The following is a 21,274-nucleotide window of genomic DNA, read 5'->3' as shown; positions in this document are numbered from 1 at the left end:
CTTGCTTTTTAGCTCTTGAGGCAGCTACAATGCCTTGCCGTGTAATACTTACACAGCAGTTGAGGTGTGAAATTTCCCACCGCAGTGACATCCTAATCCATTTTGGCAGTGCTGTGACGAGAGTCAAGAGTATGAGCACGTGCAGACCTGTTTGGTGAAACCGAGGGGACCCAAGGGAAAAGATAAAGAGACTGCAGAGGAAGGGGGGATCTTTCCTTGAATTCTGAATTTGCAACCTTGCTGTTTCAGTTCAGAGTTCAGTATGTGAAGCACTGGTGGAGCAGGGGGAAGCAGCAACTTCCTCTGGAGCCGCTTTCTGTGATGAGTGTAAAAATGGCCGTGTATTTGTAATGTGGACAATGACCATCAGCCCTTGTCACCTGCTGACAAAAAGAACACAGCAAAGCTGCAATCGGCTGAGTGCAGGAAACTTGCACTCTTAAGTTTTCAGTTCTATTCTGTGGGCTTTTTTGAAGTGAACTGTATCATGTGTGCGGGGTTAACGCAGAAGGTTGCATCTGAAGCTTCTGCGCCCACTTTTATCTGCCTGTTGTAGTCAGCTGAGGGTGCTGCTGAAGCTGACAAAGATGTATCAGAAGGCTTCTGCGAAGTGCTTATACAGGGAGAGGTATCTGATTAAAAAATGCTGTTTCGTAACAGAAGGCAAGGTTGATGTTCAGTCTCTTTAGCATAAAGTGCATTGTTTAAGTAGTGTTTCTTTCTGTAGTAATTTCCTTGGCATTGTTATTGTAGCTGACCTTGTTTTGTGCATGAAGCTGTTAATATAGCTCAGTTTTTAAATTATCCTAGTCCCTTCCTGTCTTTTAATGGAAGTAGGAAGTTCTGCCCAAGTATTTCCAATCATGCTTTGATTACTTTCTCTTGTTACCATGCCTGTGGACCAGGCCACATTAATTCAAAGATTATTCATCTGAAATCTGAAAAGGCTGTACTGCTGTTTAGCAGTGTCTTTCAAAGTTTGAAACTTTTACTTGAGCTGTAGTTAAATAGCCTGCTTGCTTCATTTTTGCCACGGTTACATTTTAAACCTTGGGTCACTGATTCAACAGACCGTTAATACTGTGCAGACTGCAGTGGGAAAGAATTATAATTTTATTATAAAGATTGAGATAAACATAAAGGAATGCTATTAATTTTAGATATATGGAGATTAGGCCAAATATATGCAGTTTTGCAAGGAGAGCGATAACCTGGACGTGGAGGAGAAGGCATTTTAGTCAACTATGAAACAACTGTTTAGCTCACCTGTAACTCAAGCAAGTATAACTGGTGAAGTTATATTCTGACAGCCAGCTGTCACCACTGTTGTATTCTGAGCTGGCAGCCATACGCTTTTACGTATGAACAAACACACCAGCTTTTCAGGTAAGTGCACGTACTCATACCATGAAGTAAATATAATATGCGGAAGAAGGGGGAGAAGATAAGAAAATGAGTATTGGATTGTGATATCTGTGCTACAAACATGTGTAACAATACTGCGTGACCCAGAGTGCATACTTGTGATAACTTTTGCCCTTTTTATACTTTTAATGCTAGGTCTACCCTGAATTACAAATCACTAATGTTGTTGAAGCCAACCAGCCAGTGACAATCCAGAACTGGTGCAAGAGGGGATGGAAGCAGTGCAATGGACACCCGCATATTGTGGTTCCCTACAGATGTTTGGGTGAGTGACTTGAGTTTTGGTCTGTTTTTTTCTTGCTATTTGGTGTTTCAGTCTCTTCGTGAAAAAGATGGAGAATCTACATAAATACCTCTTACGCCTCTGTATTATCATTTTCTCTGAGGTGAGTTTTGCCCAATTGTTCACTCTTTGGAACTGCATTAACTAGAGAGAAAATACTCCTGCTCTTCCTGATACTGTTTTCATGAGTGACTGCAAACCAGGCTTCTGCTTACTGCTCTGACTTTTGTCATTATCTCTCCTCCCCTCTTTTCCTCCCATATAGACACGCATGTGTGCACGCAGTTTACAGCTTTTTTGCTTCTAAGCTATCCATCTTTTCCCTAAATAAATACCTTTCCCCACCCTCCCATTATTTTGTGAATATCTAGTACTTGGTCTGTTATTGTGAAAGATAACTGGAAATCTGTTTTTATAATCTAGCTTCTGCTTGCTTTCAATAAAGTCCCCTCTTTCTTTCTGCAACTTCATTTTTGTAGCAGTTGCTTGCTATTCTCTACTGTGTCCTTGGTGCTTTGAATCGATTCACCAATTGAAAAGGGAGGTTCAGTCCTTCATGTTTTTTGTTAATCTTTACTTCTCTGTTAGCTTTCTGTCAGCATTCAGAAAACAGAATCGTATTTATTTGTTGTTTTTATTAACATCCTAGGCATAACGTTTTCCTGAGATTATTCCATGAGCTATTTAAATACGTTGCTTTACCAGTGCCAAATGAATTGTGATAAATTGGCTGCCTAGTTTCATGTTTAAATGCTGGAGTTCAAAGTTGGAACTTGCTTTTCTACTAAGCCAGAGCAGCTGAAATGTGTGGAAAGCAACTCAGGCCAGTTATTCTGTGAAGTAAATAATGGAAGAAATCCGGAAAATATGCAGTCTTTCTAGAATTTTTGTTCATTTGTGTAGAATAGGTAAAACACATGGCATGCTTTGCCTGATGCTCAGGCAGTGAGTGTGCCAACTTAACAAAGATAGGACTGCAGAGTAACTAACAAGCATGCTACCACTATGGTCAGAGGTGCCAAAACAGCAGATGTACAAAATCTATACTAATTAGTATCAGGGAAATTTTATTGTTCAGTAAAGTTTCTAGATCTGATATTTGTTTGTATGGTTACGAAATAGGTGTTTCTAGACCTGCAGTTTACTGTTACTGATGCTACTGTAGGTAAGAATGACTAGTTTATTCTGAGAAAAAGTGTTCACAGAGAACCCAAATTCAAGACTTCTGGTGAGGGGGAAGGACCCGCCTCTAGCAACATGAATCCTGCAGGAAGGAACCTACTGCTTTTTGTCTGTTTTCTAAACTTTTATGTGAGTTGAGTCGGTCACTTTCACCAAAAGTGTTAATGCTAAAAGGGACATGCTCTCCTACCCATTTGTTGCCGTGTTTTCTTTAGTTTTCCACAGTCAAGATAAAAACCTCAGCTTGTAATGTCGACATACCTGTAGAGCCAGCTAAGCAGCTTGTTAGAGGTGGGGCAGGACTGAAGTCTTACCTAGCTTCATGATGATACATTTGATGAGATTCCATGTGAGTGGACTTGTACTAATTAGAGAGATGATTGCAGATCAGACTAGTGGAACTATAAAAATGAATTTCTGTTATTTATTGTATTGTCATCATAAGCAAAGCTCTGAATTATGATCAGGGAACTATTATGCTCAGGACTCTATAAACTTATGTAGATTTGGTCAGTGCCCTGGAGAACTTGAACTTAATTTAAGATAAAAGACAATGTCATCACAAGAGCAAATGAATATAAATTGGCCATGAATAAATTTAATCTGAAAATTATAAGTTTCTGCAAGAGTAAGGAGTTCCAACAGTCTTCTGGTAAAAGGAATAAGAAGTCTAGTAATTTAGAAGGAAGTTCATAAATTTATGATCAGGATTATCTGCAGTTCCCTGCAGGAGTGAGGAACTGGACTTTGACTTTTAAGGTGTCTTTCCTGGGTTGTGGTATTGAATGAAAAATTATCAGGAGTTGAATGTCTGCTATCTTAGGTAGCGAGGTAGGCTTTGCTTGCTGGAGGCAAAAATTTGAAAGACTTTTAAGCACCTCATGCCTATTAATGCTTTGCCCTTAACTCTTATCTTATATTTTAAAAATCCCCCATGTGCTATTTTTGTCTGACTTCCTTGTAATTGAGACTTATGCCATTATGTCTGCCTGTGTTTGCCATCCTTCTTCCATGCTGTCATTCATCTTTTCACCCTGACTAGAAGAAAATGAATAGAAATAAAAGCCTTAGATACTGATGTTCCCAAGAGTTTACTGTGAGAAGAGTGGCCATGTAATTATCTCCACTGGAGTTTAAATGGTCAGCGTGGCCATTGTCTGCACTTCTCCATCCACCGGCCTTCTGCTCGTTGTGTGTGGTTAAAGTTGGACTTTTTTGCATGTGGTAAAAGTGCATTAGAGGTGGAGGCTGGAGGAGTGGGTCGTTTTTCCTCACGTATGGCTGGGAGTACAGCCCATCATGGCAAGTCAGGCTTGCTTAGTACCCAGCGGCTTGGAGTTCATGTGTTGCTGGCAGCCTGCATTGTCCTCACCGGTTGGCTCTCTGCCTTCATAGTGGTGAAACTGATGAACAGATCCTCTGAAATAAGAGCAAGTCTTGAAGGAAAAAAACAAAGTGTAGTTTAGGGTTTTTAACAAAGACCGTTCATTTACTTTTCCTGTTGGACAGTTACCCTTCTAATTTATTACTTTGATTTTTCTGTAGTCTAAATGATGTGATCAAATACCTTGAACACTCTAGCTGCCTTGTACGTCAAGGGGGTAGACTGGAGGCAGGGAGTTGATTGAATTATTCTGTCAGTGTCTCATGGCTTTAATAACAGATTGTTTTTCAATATAATTTTATGCAGTATCATGTTGTTTGGGGATTTGGGTTTTTTTGGTTTTCTTTTTTTAATTTTTTTTTTTATTATTTTGGTAGCCAAACTTAGAGCCTGCACAAACAGCTCAGTATGGGGATACTGCTTTTATTAATTATCACCATAAGCAGTACTGTGCCTGTCTTGGAATACTTTTTCCTAAATCTTATTTGTTACAGAATTAGGGATTCCTGAGAGCTTTTTTTTTTTGTTTTTAAACTTCATCTCCTGCTAATACTCCTTCAGTGCTAAAAGATAATTTTTTTAAAAAGTTGATTCTTACCTGTCAGCTCTGTGTGTGCCTCCGCAGTCCTTGGTGTGGTAGCTGCCTGTGGCCAATTTCAAAAGTCAGGCACTGGCAGTGCCCATTCCTCAGCAATTTTAGTGCAAATAAACCCTAGATGTAGACCACCATTAAATCCAATGACTTGGGCAAGAATTAAGATGCCAAAAGAAAGTTTGGCAGTGGGCAGCTAATTCTGGTGTTGAGTCTTACAAATTTTACTTTTCTGTGAGAATCACTTTCAGTATCTTGAGTCAGCTTACAGTTTCTTCCATGTTGACATTTGTTTTGCACGGAGGTGAGAAACAGTGAGTGACAGAAATGTGTCTGCTTTCAGGCCAGAGCATCTTCACAGTCCATTTGCGTCCCAGTCTTCAGCTGAGGCTTTCTGTGATGTGCAGAGAGCATATCGCTACAACGCTTGGCTGCTCCATTAGTTTCCTCTCTTTGAGATTTGTGCATGATAGGAGTTACAGCAGCTATTTGTAGCAGTACACTTCAGTAATATTGATCAGATTTATTAGATTACATGGCTTCATATTTTCTTTTCTTAAGTGAATGCAACTAAAGTATAAAAGCAGTAATTTAAATAAGGCAAAATGAAAGCCCCGTGTTTGAGTCAGCTATGTGTCTTTTCAGTGACCACATAAATATGCCCCTTAAATGTTCTAACTGAGCCCAAAGAAGAGGAGCATTACTGGTTTAATTTAATTTTAAGATATGATTTTATGCCTGTGTGCAGGCCTTTGCAATATTCTTAAAACTGCAAGCTTTGAGAAAATGTTCTCATGCAATAAATCTGATTTACCGATGTATTCATTGCATGCATCCAAGGACACAGGGAATTACTGTACAGTTTCAGTTCATTGAAGAAGGGAAAGCTCTTGTGAAAGGAGAATTGTTGAGTAAATTTTGGTTACCTTTCTGAACAGACTGAAGGCATTTGCCTTAAAACTACCTTTATTTTTATCTTCCTGCTTTTAGAAAATGACATCTTCCAGCGTGTGCTTATTACAGCTTGAAGCTCTGTTAGTCACCTTAAGACACAAACAAGAATCTAGGTGGATATTTAGGTGTCTTGAATGATGGTGTCAAACTGCTGTCTTCAAGTAAAAAAAAAAATCTGGGATTCAAGAGGTTTTTTTCCGCTAGTAATACAAATCCTAAAGGGTTAAATTATGCTATGTGAATGTGCTGCTTGACGTAGAGCCATGAATGTGTTTTTGGTGCTCAGGCAAAGATGATGAGCCATGAGACATGCTGGCCGAAGAGTGAAGATCTGCAGCGCTTCCTTGGCATGGTGTCGGGTGCATGTGCTGGCATCTTCACACCTGTAGCACTTAAAAAGCAGGTGCTTTTAAGACCGAGTCCTCCAAAATGGTGACAGTGAGCTTGCTGTGGGACACGGGCTGCAGTGTTTCATCAGGCAGTGTCAAGAAGCCCATGATTTCCATTTTGGTATATGGAAACGGTTCTCAAAAAATATCCTGGCTGCAAACCTGGCTTGGTTAACGTTGGAGGGAGATCTGCCGCCAGCGGTAGCAGGAGGGCAGGATTTCTGTCTGTGTTGGGGCAGTGTGAGCAATACACAGTTCTGGTGTGCTCTCTCCTCTCTTTGCTTCTTGCCTAAGGAAAAGCAGCTGGCGAATTAGTGCAGCGTGGGCTGTGAAATGAAGTAATTCACTCTGTGTTCCCGGCTGGCAGTGGGAGTGGGCATCCTTACCCCAGTGCCATGATCCTTTGAATACCTTGGATGAATGTATGCCTGTATTTTTCTGAATAGATGACATTTCATTTACGGATGGTGAAATACACCCCAGCCTAGCTACTAATTGTGCACCGTAGCCCTGGAGAGAGAGGAGAGGCTAAATTATGCAGATGTTCGTGGATCGATCTGTGGGCATGGCAGACAAACAACTGTGATGTGGGGTAAAGGGGAATTACCAACTCATTGATTAACTGCACTGCGTAAAGTGTTTGCTGGCATACTCACATGTGAACCTGTTTTGTTATCCCATTAACGTATACTGCTAAGCACTGTATTCAGGCGGTGTTTGAAGGATCCAGATGTATTGGAATATCATTATGTATGTAGCCTCTGTCAATCAAAACGTTATTACTTGCAGTAGTTTGTTCATAAACAAGTCGATTAGCTTATATAACAAGTATATTTTGCTGTTTGGTTATGTAGTGAAAAGCTGGCTTCTGCTTCTGGTTTCAACAAAAACATCTTTGAAAATATTTATTAACTTGTCATGCTTTATTACTCTAACAGCTTGTAAAGTTAACCACTTGTTGATGTCAGAAGAAAAGGCGTACTCAACTTTTGATACGCATGCCTAGCCAATTATACCAAAGAAAACACCAAGGCTATGCCTGGAATGAATCATTGAAATAGAGATATATGTAATTGACAGTTCTTTTGGTTCATCTAGTACTTGCAATTTTAACTGTGGGATTTCTTCACACAAGCATGTGAAATGCCTGTTTACTACTGCTACGTGACAGCACTTGCTATTTCTTTTCCTCTCAGCTTACTGGCTGGTGCACCTACTTCTGATTGCAATGGCAAAGCTTCTCTTCCGGATACTTTGGAAGCACTTTCCAGTGGCTTTTCTGTGCAATGCCTAATCAACAGAATGACATCAAATAATTGTCTCAGAGTTTTCTTGTCCCTGCTAGTTTAGCTATCCGCCTCCAGCATGCCTTAGTCTCCACTCAGCCACATAACTGATGCAGATGAGCCTCACACTACGCTCATTTCCTAAAATAATAAAAAAAAAAAATGCACTTAGGTTCAGCCTACACAACTACATCTTGTCTAGTTTTTCTGACAACGCTAGCTGACAGGAAGGAGAGGATCTCCAAGAAGACTGACAATCCAAATTGCATAGCGGGGAGACTGCGGGTAAAGAAATCCTAGGCGCAGTGAAAGGTGCAACTATTCATTGGGAGAAATATTTCTCCCTCTCTTCTTTGCTCCCTCACAGACAATACTCCTGCCTGCTAGTGGTATTTTTGGTATAGTGCTGGCAGGCAGATGAGAAAGCCCTGCCTGTACAGGCTAGGCACAGTTTTTTGTGAAACTGCAAGCGCTGCAGGGATAATCAGGTGTCCTAACACACTGGCTTCCTTCCACTGCAGCAAAGCCTTGGCAGGTGCTCCCTAGCCAGGTCCCTGGTTTTTGCCCAGGTCCAAAACCACGCTTGGCTCCACAGCACCATGTTCTTGTTTTTGCAGTTCGTGTTAAAGATTGGTGTTGGTTTGTTTAGGCTGCTGTGTTCAGTAATGTTTTGCCGAAGAGATTTACTGGCCCTGCTTGTTCATCATCCCGTTCTAAAGGAGTTGACTTCTGCTTCCAAGATTTCCTCTTGTGTATGGGGGCGTCTGATACTGTCGTGGGTTGATTTTCTCATTCAGCTCCAGTGCCTGTCCTGGGGATTTGAGTAGCCACAGTGCCTGTCCTGGGGGTTGGAGTGGCCGCAGTGCCAGTCACTTTGCCTTTCAATCGAGAGACCTTCTCTTCCCCTTGGGAGCACTGAATACTGTTGAGCAGGGCTTGGTACGCCTGGGCCAGACCCCAGCACATTGCGGTTATCTGTGTCTCTCTGGAGTTCCCAGGGTAACAACATACTTTCTCCAAATATTCTACTAGTTTTTGAGGATTCTGCACTTGTTCGGGGGTGAAACTCCAAAACACTGGGGGTGCCCACTGCCCTAGATATTTGCCCATGCTATCCCACATGCCCTGCCACTCGTAACTATCAAGCCTTGGGGCAGATTTCTGGGTGATATTCTTAAGTTGCTTAGTCAAAACCAAAACAACCTGCCCAAAAACTAACAATAAGTATATCTTAACTACCCAAGGATGTTCAAGATACAAAAAGGTGGTTGTAATAAAGGCGGAGACATCATAGAATAAAGTTGCAAAGATACCATTCTGTATTTCCTCCATATAAAATCTCTCCGAGGAGGAGGTATCATTGCTAATTGCCTCAACAAGGTGGTATCCAAAGCACAGTAACAGTTTCAGCAAAAAACCCCTAATACCAGATAGAGCTGAAAACCAGTGTTTGTATAAGAAATCTCTCTCGGTGTTGCGCCGGCAGTCAGAGTTTTCTCCTGTTTCTGTGTCCTCGTGGCTGAGCTAATTGCGGCAATCTTTAAGGGCCTCAATTCATCAAGTGTGTACTTAAATGTGCTTCTGTGCACCGGTGTAATTAAGAGCATGCCCTGACATGCTTTGTTGAATAGAAATAGTTTTCTGTGTACACCTGAACTCTGTTAACCTGAATTTTATGGTCAGCTACTGTAATAGAGGAGAAAGTGGCCGTTAAGCATCACTTGGGTTACTGATTATTTGTACAAATAATAATGAGTTTATCTTTCTATTAAAATTCTAAGCAGCTGTATTGCCTCGTGGTTTATACCTGTGTCTTTCCAAGTATTTCCATCACAGAGCAGGACTGTATAAACCGTTAAAGTGGCCTTTGGCATTTTTCAGGGGACAAAATATCATCAGTTGGAAGAATAGGTGGGGAGCGGGCAGAGAAATCCTGAATAGATTGCTCACCAGTAGCATGAAAACATCCTTAGGCAGTCACGGAGCTGCTTCTGGAAGCTTCCATCTCCTCACTTGAGCCAAACATTGGTTCAGCTCTTCCTTGGTTTACCCAAATCCTAGCTGCAGGTGTGGAAACCTTGAAGTGAAGAGCCAAAGGAAAAATAGCATTCTGGTGGTGACTAGAATGTGCCTTTATGTAGGACTAAGAGTAAATATAAAACATCTTAGTTTTGTGTAATAAGCCCAGGAGAAATAAATCTGAACTTGTGTATTTCTGTGCATTTTTCAGGTGTACAAATGTTTTACTTGTTTGGTGACTGCAGTAGATTTTAATAAGAAAAGGATTTGTGGAATAAAAAACTTTTTGAGATCTTGAACATAGCAGCTCTGCAGATCCACTCCTAAAGCAGTGAAAGAATTCCTTATAGGTAAACATTGAAAATGAGGGGCTTATTTGTGTCTTTACAGTGGACAAAGGAAACCAGAAGAGGTGGTGCATACACTTCAGGAGCAGCTCATAGGAAGTGGTCACTGTCATGTGAAAGTTTTGTCTCTTGTAACACTCTGTGCAGGCTATTTGAGTGTGTTGAGGATTAAAAGCAGCATGTTCCTGCTTTTTCTGCAGTGCTTTATATAAGATGAGTTAACAGCAAAAAGTAGTGCTGCAAGAGTATTAGTAAGGTTAAAAAGAGCTCAAAAATTACGAAAGGGGGAAGCTGAGGTGGCCTCCTGATCGTAGTTCGACCCTTCCTGTGCAAGGGTGTACCAGGGAGGCTGTGTTTGCAGGACGGCCCCCTCTGCCTGCCCTGCCCCGCTGTGTGCATCTAGACGTGCTATTTGGTGCATTCTTCTGACCTCCTGGTTCAGCCTCTCCCACAGCTGTAGCTACTGCTCACCACTCAAATCCTGCCTGAAGGCAAAACTAACTTTCCTCTCAGAAGCTTCTCTAACCTTACCCAAGCACTTCGGAAACGCAAGTTTAGTTTCATAAAGGTCATGAGGTGAGGAGTGTTGTCTCAAGTTTGTAGTCAGAAGGCTGGGGAGAAGTGCCAAAACCAAAAGTATCTGCTGATAGTTGGGCTCCAAAGAGTAAAGCACTTGAACCAGCATGTATGTATATGTTTGCATATGTACATGTGCACACAAGGATTCTTTATGAAGCATAAATGTATATTTGGTTTTGATAGAGGCGTGAGTTCACAGGTGCACGCAACCTGTGAGTAATGCATGAAGCCACTGCATAAGTTTCATATCTTGTTCATTGTACACTGCCAGCTTTTGGAACAGGCAAATCAGGAACTGCTCATCTGAGCATCTCTGTAGTGCCACAGAGCTGATTCATCCTTTTCTTTGGTGTTTCCTTCCCCATACAGTACTTAATTTTGCAGTGGGAGAATTCTGCTAATTACAGTGTGTTGTTTGCTTAGCTTTTTAGGAAGGAGAGATGGGGAGAGGGAGAGGAAGGAAGTGTACATCTTACCACATGTCATTACATTGATTTGCATATGGAGGATCTTCCCACAGATTTCTATCGCCTAACTGAAAGAAGTGGTAAGGTGTCATGCTAAATACATTCTGGTCTCAGAGGAGGATTGAATGTTGCCAGCAGATTAGGTGCAGTTCTTAACTGCAAAGGAAGAGTCAGTGATGGGAAACACTGGATATTTCTAAAAGGTGCTAGGGAAGATCCTGGAAATGCTTTTCAGTAAGCTTGTTAAGGAGGGGTGATGGTGCTTTTTTGAAGTGCTGAACACCTAGGAATATTGCGCTTATCAGTGAGTATGATACTGAGGAAGAGGCTCTTTCAGTTTTTTTTTGAAAGGCGTAGGTAGGCAAATGGATAATGTGTCTACTCTGATTTTTCAAAAGAAATTTAACAAGGTCCATTACCAGAAGCTATTAAAGAAATTAATCTACCATGGAATAGAAGAGAAAACTCTTACGTGGCTAAATAAGAAGATAAAAAAGGCAGGAATTAATGGTCCATCCTCAAGGTGGAGGAAGGTCACCAGTAGAATCTCGAGGGATCAGTTCTTGTGCCTGTGACATTCAAAATATTTGTGATTTGGAAAAAAGGGTAAATTGTGAGGTGATCCGTTTGATGATGACACTAAATTATTCATGGTAGAATTAATAAAGGCAATCTATGAAGGATTTCAGACGGGTCTTTGATATTTATTGACTGGAGGTAAAATGACAGGCAAAAATTGATTTAGTAAAGGCAGTTTACATGGGAGAGGCAAAATACATTAGTTTATCTTAGTGTATATGGTGATACTGTGAGTAGCCTCTAACTTTGCAGGACTGAGACCTTGGGTATTAGTAGCCCTTTGAAAACGTAGGTTCATTAGTGCCAAAAAAGCAGTGTTGGGGATTATTAGGAGAGGAATGGGGAACGAGACGTAGAGCATAACTGTGCCGCTGTGTCAGTTATGGACTCACATGTATTTGTGAACACCATGTGCAGTTCTGGTCTTCCTCATAAGAAGTATACAGAAGAAACTGAAAAGTGATGATGAGTGCTTGAAGTATGACATTTCTTCCCATAGAAGAAATGACATAGTAGATCAGAACTTTCCAGCATAGAAAGAAAGATGCCTGGAGACTGACAGTGCTGTGTGAAGTTGTGAGTAGCTTGGAGAGGTTGGATGAGGAATGGGTGCTCATACTATCTTTCATGATGAGACCTTGGGTTATCAAATAAGACTAGCAGGCTTCAGGCTCCAAGCAAACAGAAGTCATTGTATAGTTTTATATAGACACTGTGCAACAAAATAAGAGTTCCTTATCCCTCTGCTACAAAGTCTTGTGCATGCTGAGAGCCCACAGAGGTTCAAAGCCCAACAGGACAGTTCACTACAGGATAATTTATCAGGTGTTAGGGACCTTAGTCTTGTGTCTGTGGAGGTGGTGGTGGTGGTGAAACACGGTCTTGGGGAAATACTGCTGCATGCTCTTCTACACTTTACACCCTTTTTGATGTTATATTGTAGGTACCTGCTGTTGACCACTTGAGCTAGAAGGTTTCTTTGGACTAAGATAGGCATTCTCGTGGGTTTTCTTTCTGATAAGAAAGCAGGGAGTGTTTCTCATACCCCATTTACATGGGTTCCTTTCTCATATCAAAGTGTGTTTTTCATCAGGCTTCTTAGCCCCGTCCCCTCTAACCTGCTGCTCTCCTGCTTTTCTGTATCTCTGAGGGCTGCTGCCCCTGTCCTGTTCTTCTTGCCAAGTCTCTCTCTTTCCCCAGGTTTCCCAGCCTCCCTCCCTTCTTCAGCTCACCATCACCATTCCACTCAAGTCTCCTTCCCCCAAGCACTGATTTTTCTTCACCTCTCCTTTTCTTCTGAGTAATCCTCTTCCGAGCTTGGCATCCATCTCCTCCTCTCAGCATGTACTCTTCTGCTTTTTCTCAGCATCTGGTATCCAAGCCAGTATTACTTTGTCCGCTTCCCAGCTCTTCATCAGCTCTGCCATGCATGTCCTATCATCTCGTTTCACGTCTCACTTGATGCTACCTGAGCCAGGCAGATAGAGACCTGTGATCCGTCCTGGGAGCAGTGAGATCAGTCTGTTCTAGCACAACAGCAAGGTAGCGCTTGAGAGGAAGAAAACCCACCCTTCTGTCACAGCAAAAACATACTCAGGGTTCTGAGCGGAAAGGTGTTCGTGCACACCTGTCAGTGCTTCATCAGATATAAAGAAAGGTATAATTGCCTCAACTTAGCTTCTGTTTTATATTATATTTTTCAAAAAATTGCAATAAAAATTGCTTTATTAAAACATTCTGTATTATCACTGTTACAGTCACAGACTGAGGGTTGTTTCTGATGTTGTTTCATTTGTGTCGAAGGAAGTTCCGTTGCTCTGTCAGATGACATAACTGCTGCGAGATTCTCTACTTAAAGCTTAGCTAAACTAAGATGACTTTGTGTTATATAACAAAAATGGTCATTGGTTTCCCCTTTGGTGGTATCTGAATGTTTTAAACGGTCTTTAATACCCCATTTTTTAGCGAAAAATGCAGATCTGTGATTCCATGTGTCTTACAACTGCATTTAATTAATATTTTAAAACAAACAACCTAAACAAAAAAAACCACCCCACCTTTCATCCTTAAGATTTAACACTCCTTAACAATACCTTAAGGGCTGTTCTAAGGAGGTGACATGGCTGACAGCCCAGCTGAAGTGCCTCTACACCAGTGCAGGAGCACGGGCAACAAACAGGAGGAGCTGTGAGCCACCATGCTGCTAGAAAGCTACAGCATAGTTGCCATTACTGAAACTTAGCGGGATGAATCCCATGACTGGAGTGTGGCTATCGATGGCTGCAGGGTGATCAGAAGGGACAGGCGAGGAAGGAGGGGCAGAGGGGTTGCCCTCTACATCAGGAAATGGATAGAGTGTGAAGAGCTGTCTCTGAAGAACAGCCACGAGCAGGCTGAAGGCTTATGGATAAGAATCAGAGACTGAGGCAACAAAGGGAACCTTGTTTACTACAGGCTGCCCGATCAATGGAAGCCTTTTTATTCCAGCTACAGGGGGCGTCACCCTCGCAGGCTCTCATCCTGCTGGGGGACTTCAAATACCCTGACGCGCTGGAAAAGGCAAGCTGTGGGCAACCCAGGAGACTCCTGGAGTGCATTGGGGATACCTGTTGGTCACCAGTGCAAGTGAGCTAACTGGTGACTTCAAGACTGGAGGCAGCCTGGGCTGCAGTGATCATGCACTGGTGGAGTTTGCAGTCCTGAGGGATACGGGTCAGGCAAAGAGTAAAGTCGGGACCCTGAATTTTAGGAAAGCAAAATTCCAGTTCTTCAAGGAGTTAGTCTATAGTACCCCCTTACCCCCTGAGAAACTGCCCTCATGGACAAGGAAGCAGAAGAGAGCCGGCAGATCTTTAAGGATGCCTTTCATAGAGCACAAGAGCTCTCGATCCCCAGGTGTAAGAAATCACAAAAGGAAGGCAGGAGGAGACCAGCATGGCTGAGTTGAGACCTGCTGGTCAAACTAAAGGGCAAGAAGGAAGTGCACAAGCAGGGGAAGCAGGGACAGGTATCCTGGGAAGAGTATAGTGATGCTGCCTGGTTGTATAGGGATGGGGTCAGGAAGGCCATGGCGCAGCTGGAGCTGAACTTGGCAAGGGATACATAAAATGATAAGACAGCCTTCCACAGGTATGTCAGCCAGAAAAGGAAGGTCAGCAAAAGCATAACCCCCCTGGAGAGCAAGACTGACAAACTATTAACAGTGGATGAGGAGAAGGCTGAGGTACTCAAGAACTTCTTTGCCTCAGTCTTCCCTGGCAACCTCTCTTCCTACACCTCTCAAGTAGATGGACTACAAGACCAGGACTGGGGGAGCAAAGTCCCTCCCACCGTAAGAGAAGATCAGGCTTGTGACCACATAAGGAACCAGAACATACACAAATCTCTGGGACTTGACAAGATGCGTCGCAGAGTCCTGAGGGAATTGGCTGATGAGTTGCCAAGCCACCCTCCATATTTGAATAGTCATGGCAGTCAGGTGAAGTCCCTGGTGACTAGAAAAAAGGAAACATTGCACCCATTTTTAAAAAGGGTAGAAAGGAGAACCAGTCTTTTTAATGCAGGCGGGCAAAACTCCTTGTATTTAATGACTTAAGTGGTGTTCTGTGGAAGGTATTTTGTCCTTCATTAAGAGACTTCAGTCATTTGTTTATAAATATGCCCTTACATTCTCATTCTTAGTGGATAGCCTAGCTTTTGGGGAAAGTTTCTTTCAAAGAACTCATCTGTAACCTTGGAAAAGTGTTTGCCAAATCACTTTCAGTAAGAGCAGGAAAGAACTTGGCTAATTTTTAATAAAGTACTGCTCATTTAGGGTACATTGCCCATCAGGCAAAGAGGGCTGATAAAGCTAGTACGTACAATGTGACAGCGCAGCACCTCACTGTTTATTTGCCCTCAAAGGATAAATTGCCCATAACTGTTAAGGGGAGGCATGGCAGCATTATGGGGCTGTTCTTGAAGTGATGGAAGTTGCTCAGGTCTACCACATGTTCATTCATCAGACCTGGTTGCTGACACCCTCGGAATGAAGGAGGGGTACGGCCTTACGTTGCCCAGGCTCATACGTAACAGCATTCCCATGAAGTGGCAAGCTGGGATTCAAGGGCTGCAGAGCAGTGTCCGTGGAGCTGTGCTGGGATGACACCAGCCGTCTTCCTGCTGGATGGTTCACTGTGCTCAGAGTGTCTCCCTAGGGAAAGAGTTATAGCACTCCATGCTTGTGTAAACATCCAAAGTCTTTGCAAGATGAACGTGCTGACATTTGAAGGTTAAACATGCTTCAACACTTGCAGTCCCTTACCCACAAGCACAGGAATCTTTATCATGCAAGCAGAAATTCCCTTTGGGTTCCTTCCTCTTTCACATGAAAGCTTATACTAGTGGTCAATGCTAAGAACTGCTGTGTAACCGGAGACATTTGTGTTCAAATGTGGGGGTTTATTTTCTTGCGGAAAGCTTCTGCAATGGAAGATACAAGCTGAGAATGGTTATACTCTGTTCATAAGAATGAAGCATCCATTAAGCACTAGGAATTCAGGTTTGGATGAATCCATGTATATAGTAGATTCTCTTTGACACTGGAAAAGCAAGCTAGTTTTAGTGTGCTTGTCATGGGATCAGTGCTAACAGAAACCCAAGAACCTTCTCATGCAGTTGCTTGTTGTGGTTTTTGTTGTGGGTGTTGGTTTGTTGGTTTTTTTTCTTAATAGAAGCATCCCAAATTCTCTCAGTTCTTACTTTTAATGACCTTTTTTCAGGTTTTGGGTTTAAAAAAAAAGTTTGCTTCTCTTGAAGCTCTTCAAATTTGGACACATGGTTTGTCAAGAGCCCTTAAAACTGAGAGCTGATAGACTACAACTAGCAGCCCTCTATCTGACCCCTCTTCCAAAAGAAGTGGTACAGTAGTATAATTTTTTTTTAAGGAATCATTTTGACTGTGTGTGAGATTTTTGTGCTCAGAAAGCTGCGTGGAGGCCAGGTGGGGGGAGGGTAAGTGGTCAGGGTGGAGGTGGATGGTCCAAGGAGCCACCAGCTTGGCCCTGGGAAGCTGCTGATGAAGAGGCACTCTGGAGCAAGCTGTTATTTACCTCCTACCATCATCTGCCTCCTGCCAGTCTTGTCTGGCCTGTTAGCATGGGGGGTATCATGAGTTTCTGTAGTTGACTCATCCTTATTGTTATAGAAAGCTAAAGGAAGAACAACTACAGTACCCTGGGGTAGGAATGCAGTGGTGTTCACTTACCAAAGCAAACATCTGATGGGATTATCTGGGTGGGTTTTGGGTTTTTGTTTGTTTGTTTGTTTGGGGGTTTTTTTTGTTTGTTTTTAATCCTGTGCTTGCATTTATTTATTTTTCTCCATAAGACGACTTGCATTGGTTTTATTTGGAAGGGGCTGTACTCTACTATTCTTCCCTTGTGCCTTTGTTGGGTTAAAAATTAAAAAACGTGCCAGCATAGGCAAATTACAAAGTGATGGAAGTGAAAAATCTGCTTCTGCAGAGTGGTTGTGCATGGCCAGTTTGGTTTTAAACTTCCTAGACTTGATCTGTTTACGCATAGATCATACCAGTGTAATACTTCATACCCACAGCCTGCTTGTTAACAAAAAGAAAGCTAATAGCTTTAATACTTCATTACCTTGAAGAATTGCTGCTGATTTACTGATTACAGTTTACTCTTTCCTCATGAGTGGTTTCACCTGTATTAGTGAACGTATGAGCTGTTCTGCATTTTGCTTTCCCTGTGGATTTAAACTGTATTCAGACATTTTGAACTTTCTTACTGACCTCCAGGTTGAGAAATAATAGTAGGGGTTTTCTTAGTATGTTCAGAATCCCATGGAAACTTTTCCTAATGATAGGTAAGGGAACTTAAGGGAACTTTACTTTTAGTAAAATATATGAGTATGCTTCAAAAAAAAAAAAAGAAGTCATAACAGTTCTTCCTAGCCTGCTGAATGTTTATTATTGTTGTCCACCCAGGAGTTTTTTTGTGTGTGTACCTAAAAAATCCAGAATTGATAGGTAAGAGTTGTGTCATAGTTCTGTACTCAAGCTGATGTACTTAACCTGGCCATTAAAAATGCTTCCTAATTTGTTCAGTTCGAAATGCTGAAATACAGCAAAAACCTGTGCTAGGGATAATAAACAAGGATCATGATTATTGGAAATTATTTACTTTCTGCATTAATATGTTTGATCTTTAACTCCCGGTGGCTTTGTCAGTAAGTTCTTGATGTGTAAAATATTTAAATTACCCTATTTTTTTTCTATTAGATCATTGCAACTAGGTCAACAGAAAATTGAATCATAACAACTTGATATCAAAGTTAATTTTGGTAACATAAATTAATTTTGACTCAGTAGTAATACGGGCTTCTACTTCTTCCAGAAGGTACACGGGTGAATACATAAGCAGTGTCTGCTTCTAAGGAAGTCTGATCCTCCATGCTTTGAAGGATACTGGTTTTTATTTTATTTTTTCCCTTAGTTCTCCTTCACTGAGCTGGTCTTATGTATGATGTGTTTTCATACCTTTTTTATTATAGTTTAACCCAGGATGCAATTCTGAATATCTGTTATTTTGTCAAGTCATTCTCTTCCCCTCATGACTCTTCTTAATCTGTAACAAGATTATTGATTATTTACAGTCAGCTCCCTGTCACTACAGCTGTTTGGAACCAGTCCACCCAACAGAGATTTCAAACCCTTTGGGAAAAGGACTATCTTACCGTTTTTACGATACTTAACACAGGAGTATCCTGCCCTATGACTGAAAAGCCCACATTTCACCTTACAGTACAAAAGAAATGATCAACAGCATGCACATGAGTCGACATCTGGAGCAGTTTCCTTTTACCTGTTTTGGGGCATTTGTTTATTCAGTCTGTATTAAATATGTGATAGGCAAACTCTTTGCCTACCATGGACTGTTTTTTGTATGTGTGCCTTTTCTTTTTGGAGAACAACCTTCAGGAATATTTCCTTCTTACAGTGAAATCTCTTATAACTTCTGTAATCAACCTCAAATTCAGCTCCCTCTGTACCAGGCAATTTTTGTTACACCTGTTTCATAAACCAGCTAAGCTTGAATCGAATTATGTAATTTTTCTTTAGTCTGCAAAGAAATAAAGTCTTCTGGGCAGGGTTTCCATCTGATGGTGCCTGTACTGCCATAGGGAGGCCAGTAGCCTCCTATGAAGACTTTGCTGAGCAGAGCTGGAGGAAGCATTCAAAGGTTGATGGATCTGGGTTTGTCTTTCTGCTGCCTGTCCTCCAGCCCTCCTCTTGCAGCTCATCTCAGTTCAGCAAAGATCAGTTGGCAGACAGTTTTGCTGGAATGTGAGCCAGGCTGACTAAATAATCCCCCAATTGCCTTTCAGTAAGAGGTGTCTCAAAACCCAGTCTCTGATCTTACGTGGTCTCAGAAGTGGTAATGCTGGCAGGAGACCAGGCTGAGTGGTGCAGCTGAGGAAGATTAGAGCATGGAGCCTCCATTTTTTTAGAGAAACATTGACCTGGATTGGCCTAAGCCAATCTAAAATGTTTACAGTATTCACAGGGTTTTTTTTGAAAATGCAAGCTCCCATACTTATCAATGGCCATGAAACATTGGCTTCTCAGAGTGATTTTTGCTAGTTGTCTCGGGTATTATACTCTTAAACACTGGGTTGACTTTGAAAATAGAAAACAAAGCATGTATAAATCACTGTCATTGTTATATGGTTGTTCCAGAGCACTGAAATGATACATCTTTCATTTATTTTCCAGTTTCAGATTTGGGGGGGGGGGGGGGGGGGGGGAAGTCAAACTTCAGTCTAGTTACAGTGTGAACTTCCCCTCCACATGCCCTTTTGCTCAGTTCTGTAAATCCTAAATACTTTGATATGTCACTTTGTTCTCAGTTAGTGTGTGAAACAAGGTTTTAAAGATTAGAACTTGATTGAATCTTAATCTAGCTTTTTTTTTTTCCCTGTAGCCTACCCAGAACCTTTTTACTACTTCATTTGTTCTCCTTTATTAGCTAACAATGATCCCCCAGGTTAATTTGGCATATCATAAAGGAGTAATACTGAAGTCTCGTACCTTTCCTTTTTGCTAAACTCTTTAAAATGATAGGCAGCTGTAAAGTTTTATTTCAATTTTCAGTTATGTAACTGCCCCCATAATTTACAAAATGTCTCCTATGTCAAGGTGCTTCAAGAGTAACTTTTAAATTCTAATAAAAATTGAAGATGTAATTTCAAGTTTAATGCCATTTTTAGTATGTATGAGCAATTGGCTGTGTACAATTACTGTTATCTGGTCATTTACAGTAGATTTTTGTACATTATCAGAGGTAGAGCTCTTAAGAAAAATGTGCTTTAGAATTTTAGAATAGCATGTGCTCTGCTGAGACCAGCTGGTTTAGTTACGGGCGCTGGAGAAGTGGAAGGGTGCCTTTCTGAGCCTCCTGAGTGCTATGAGGTGCCACCTTTCCCTTTGTCCCCCTCCCCTCTTCCAGTGATATGGCTTGCAGGGTGTCTCTGAGGTTGCTCATTGTGCAAAACTCCTGTTGTTGTCAGCTGTGTGACCACAGGAGAAGTGTGAAAGATGCCTTCGCTGTGTTTTGGCCTGTGTGCCACACGAGGAGATGGGGGCTACCTCATGCCCAAGCATTCCTCTTTGAAGTTGGTTATTGGTAGACAGTACCTTCTTGGGACACTGATGCCTAGAAATATCCTTTCTTGTTTGTTTGTGGTTTTTTTTTTAGTAGAATTTCCCGTTATTCTCTCAAGACTTCTGTTTATCACATGATGACTATAGCTGGGGATTAAATGGGGTAAAATAACACCTTCGGAGAAAAACCTGCTGAAGAACTCACTGGCGTTGCCTCTTATTTGGCAAAACTTACTTTCTGAAGTGCTGCCTAAAGCAAAGTGCTTATTTTGCTGGGATGTCAGTTCACTCAATCCTTTTCTCTGATACGGCAGGTTCGGATTTCAGAGTGAGAACAGCCATGCTGCAAGAAGTGCTCGAGCACCTTCCCTGCTCCAGCAGACCCCTCTGAGAGGGGCCCACCTTGAACCTGTTTCCTATATGAGGCAGCCATGGTCTGAAGCCTTGGTTAGACAATTAAGTCTGAGCAATATATGTAAGAAAAAGAGGTTTTAACCATGACAGTCTGTACAAAATTCTTATCTGAATAACTAAATCGTACTTAGGTAAAATTTTTCTTGTTAGCGATTTGACTTCAAAAGCAAGCAGGCAAGGAGGCACTTGCTGTCCTGTTTGGTCAGTCCGGGCCCGAGTATGTTGTGAGTTTATTGACAAGGTGTCTCTGTTGCTGGGCTTAAAGAGGAGCACTGAGAGATGGGATCAGCTTCCTGGGCAGTTAGAACAGAGGCACTTGTGTGGGAAGAGGCAGCACCACCACGAGATGTTGTGCTGGTGCACTTTTGTGTATGTTCTCCATTTTTAGTTACCAGTGCAGCTAGTGAGCTGTCTGGAATGCTGCCTTACTGCTGACATCGGAGGAACTGCGCAGAGTAACAGCAGTATTCATCTGCTGCTTTGAAAATTTTCATTCCTGACCAATTACCAACCTGTTCTTTAAAGCTGACTCCTTCCTGGTGTCACGTGTAACTCTGGAATTTGGGTTCTCCTGCCCATGAAACAATTTGGCCAGCTTACCATTCTCTCTGTGTGGGAACTTGTAAGATGCGTTTCAGCTCGTGTATTTACATACACATTGTCAAACATGTATATAAAAATATATAGTGTACTGACTTTGATTTCTTTAATA

General features: G+C 41.8%; 1 protein-coding gene across 4 annotated transcripts in view; it reads left to right on the top strand.

Annotated features, from left to right (window-relative positions):
* APP (amyloid beta precursor protein) overlaps window positions 1-21,274 on the top strand; it is a 226,668-nt gene that overhangs the window by 73,600 nt on the left and 131,794 nt on the right. For all 4 annotated transcript variants that reach the window (XM_064470153.1, XM_064470144.1, XM_064470139.1 and 1 more), the window contains exon 3: window positions 1,561-1,690. In XM_064470153.1, coding sequence (XP_064326223.1) covers window positions 1,561-1,690 — 130 coding nt within the window. The remainder of the gene's footprint in view (window positions 1-1,560; window positions 1,691-21,274) is intronic.

Source organism: Phalacrocorax carbo, chromosome 1 (assembly GCF_963921805.1).
Source record: "Phalacrocorax carbo chromosome 1, bPhaCar2.1, whole genome shotgun sequence".
In the NCBI taxonomy this organism is placed as follows: domain Eukaryota; kingdom Metazoa; phylum Chordata; class Aves; order Suliformes; family Phalacrocoracidae; genus Phalacrocorax; species Phalacrocorax carbo.
This window is presented reverse-complemented; position numbering and strand designations above follow the sequence as displayed.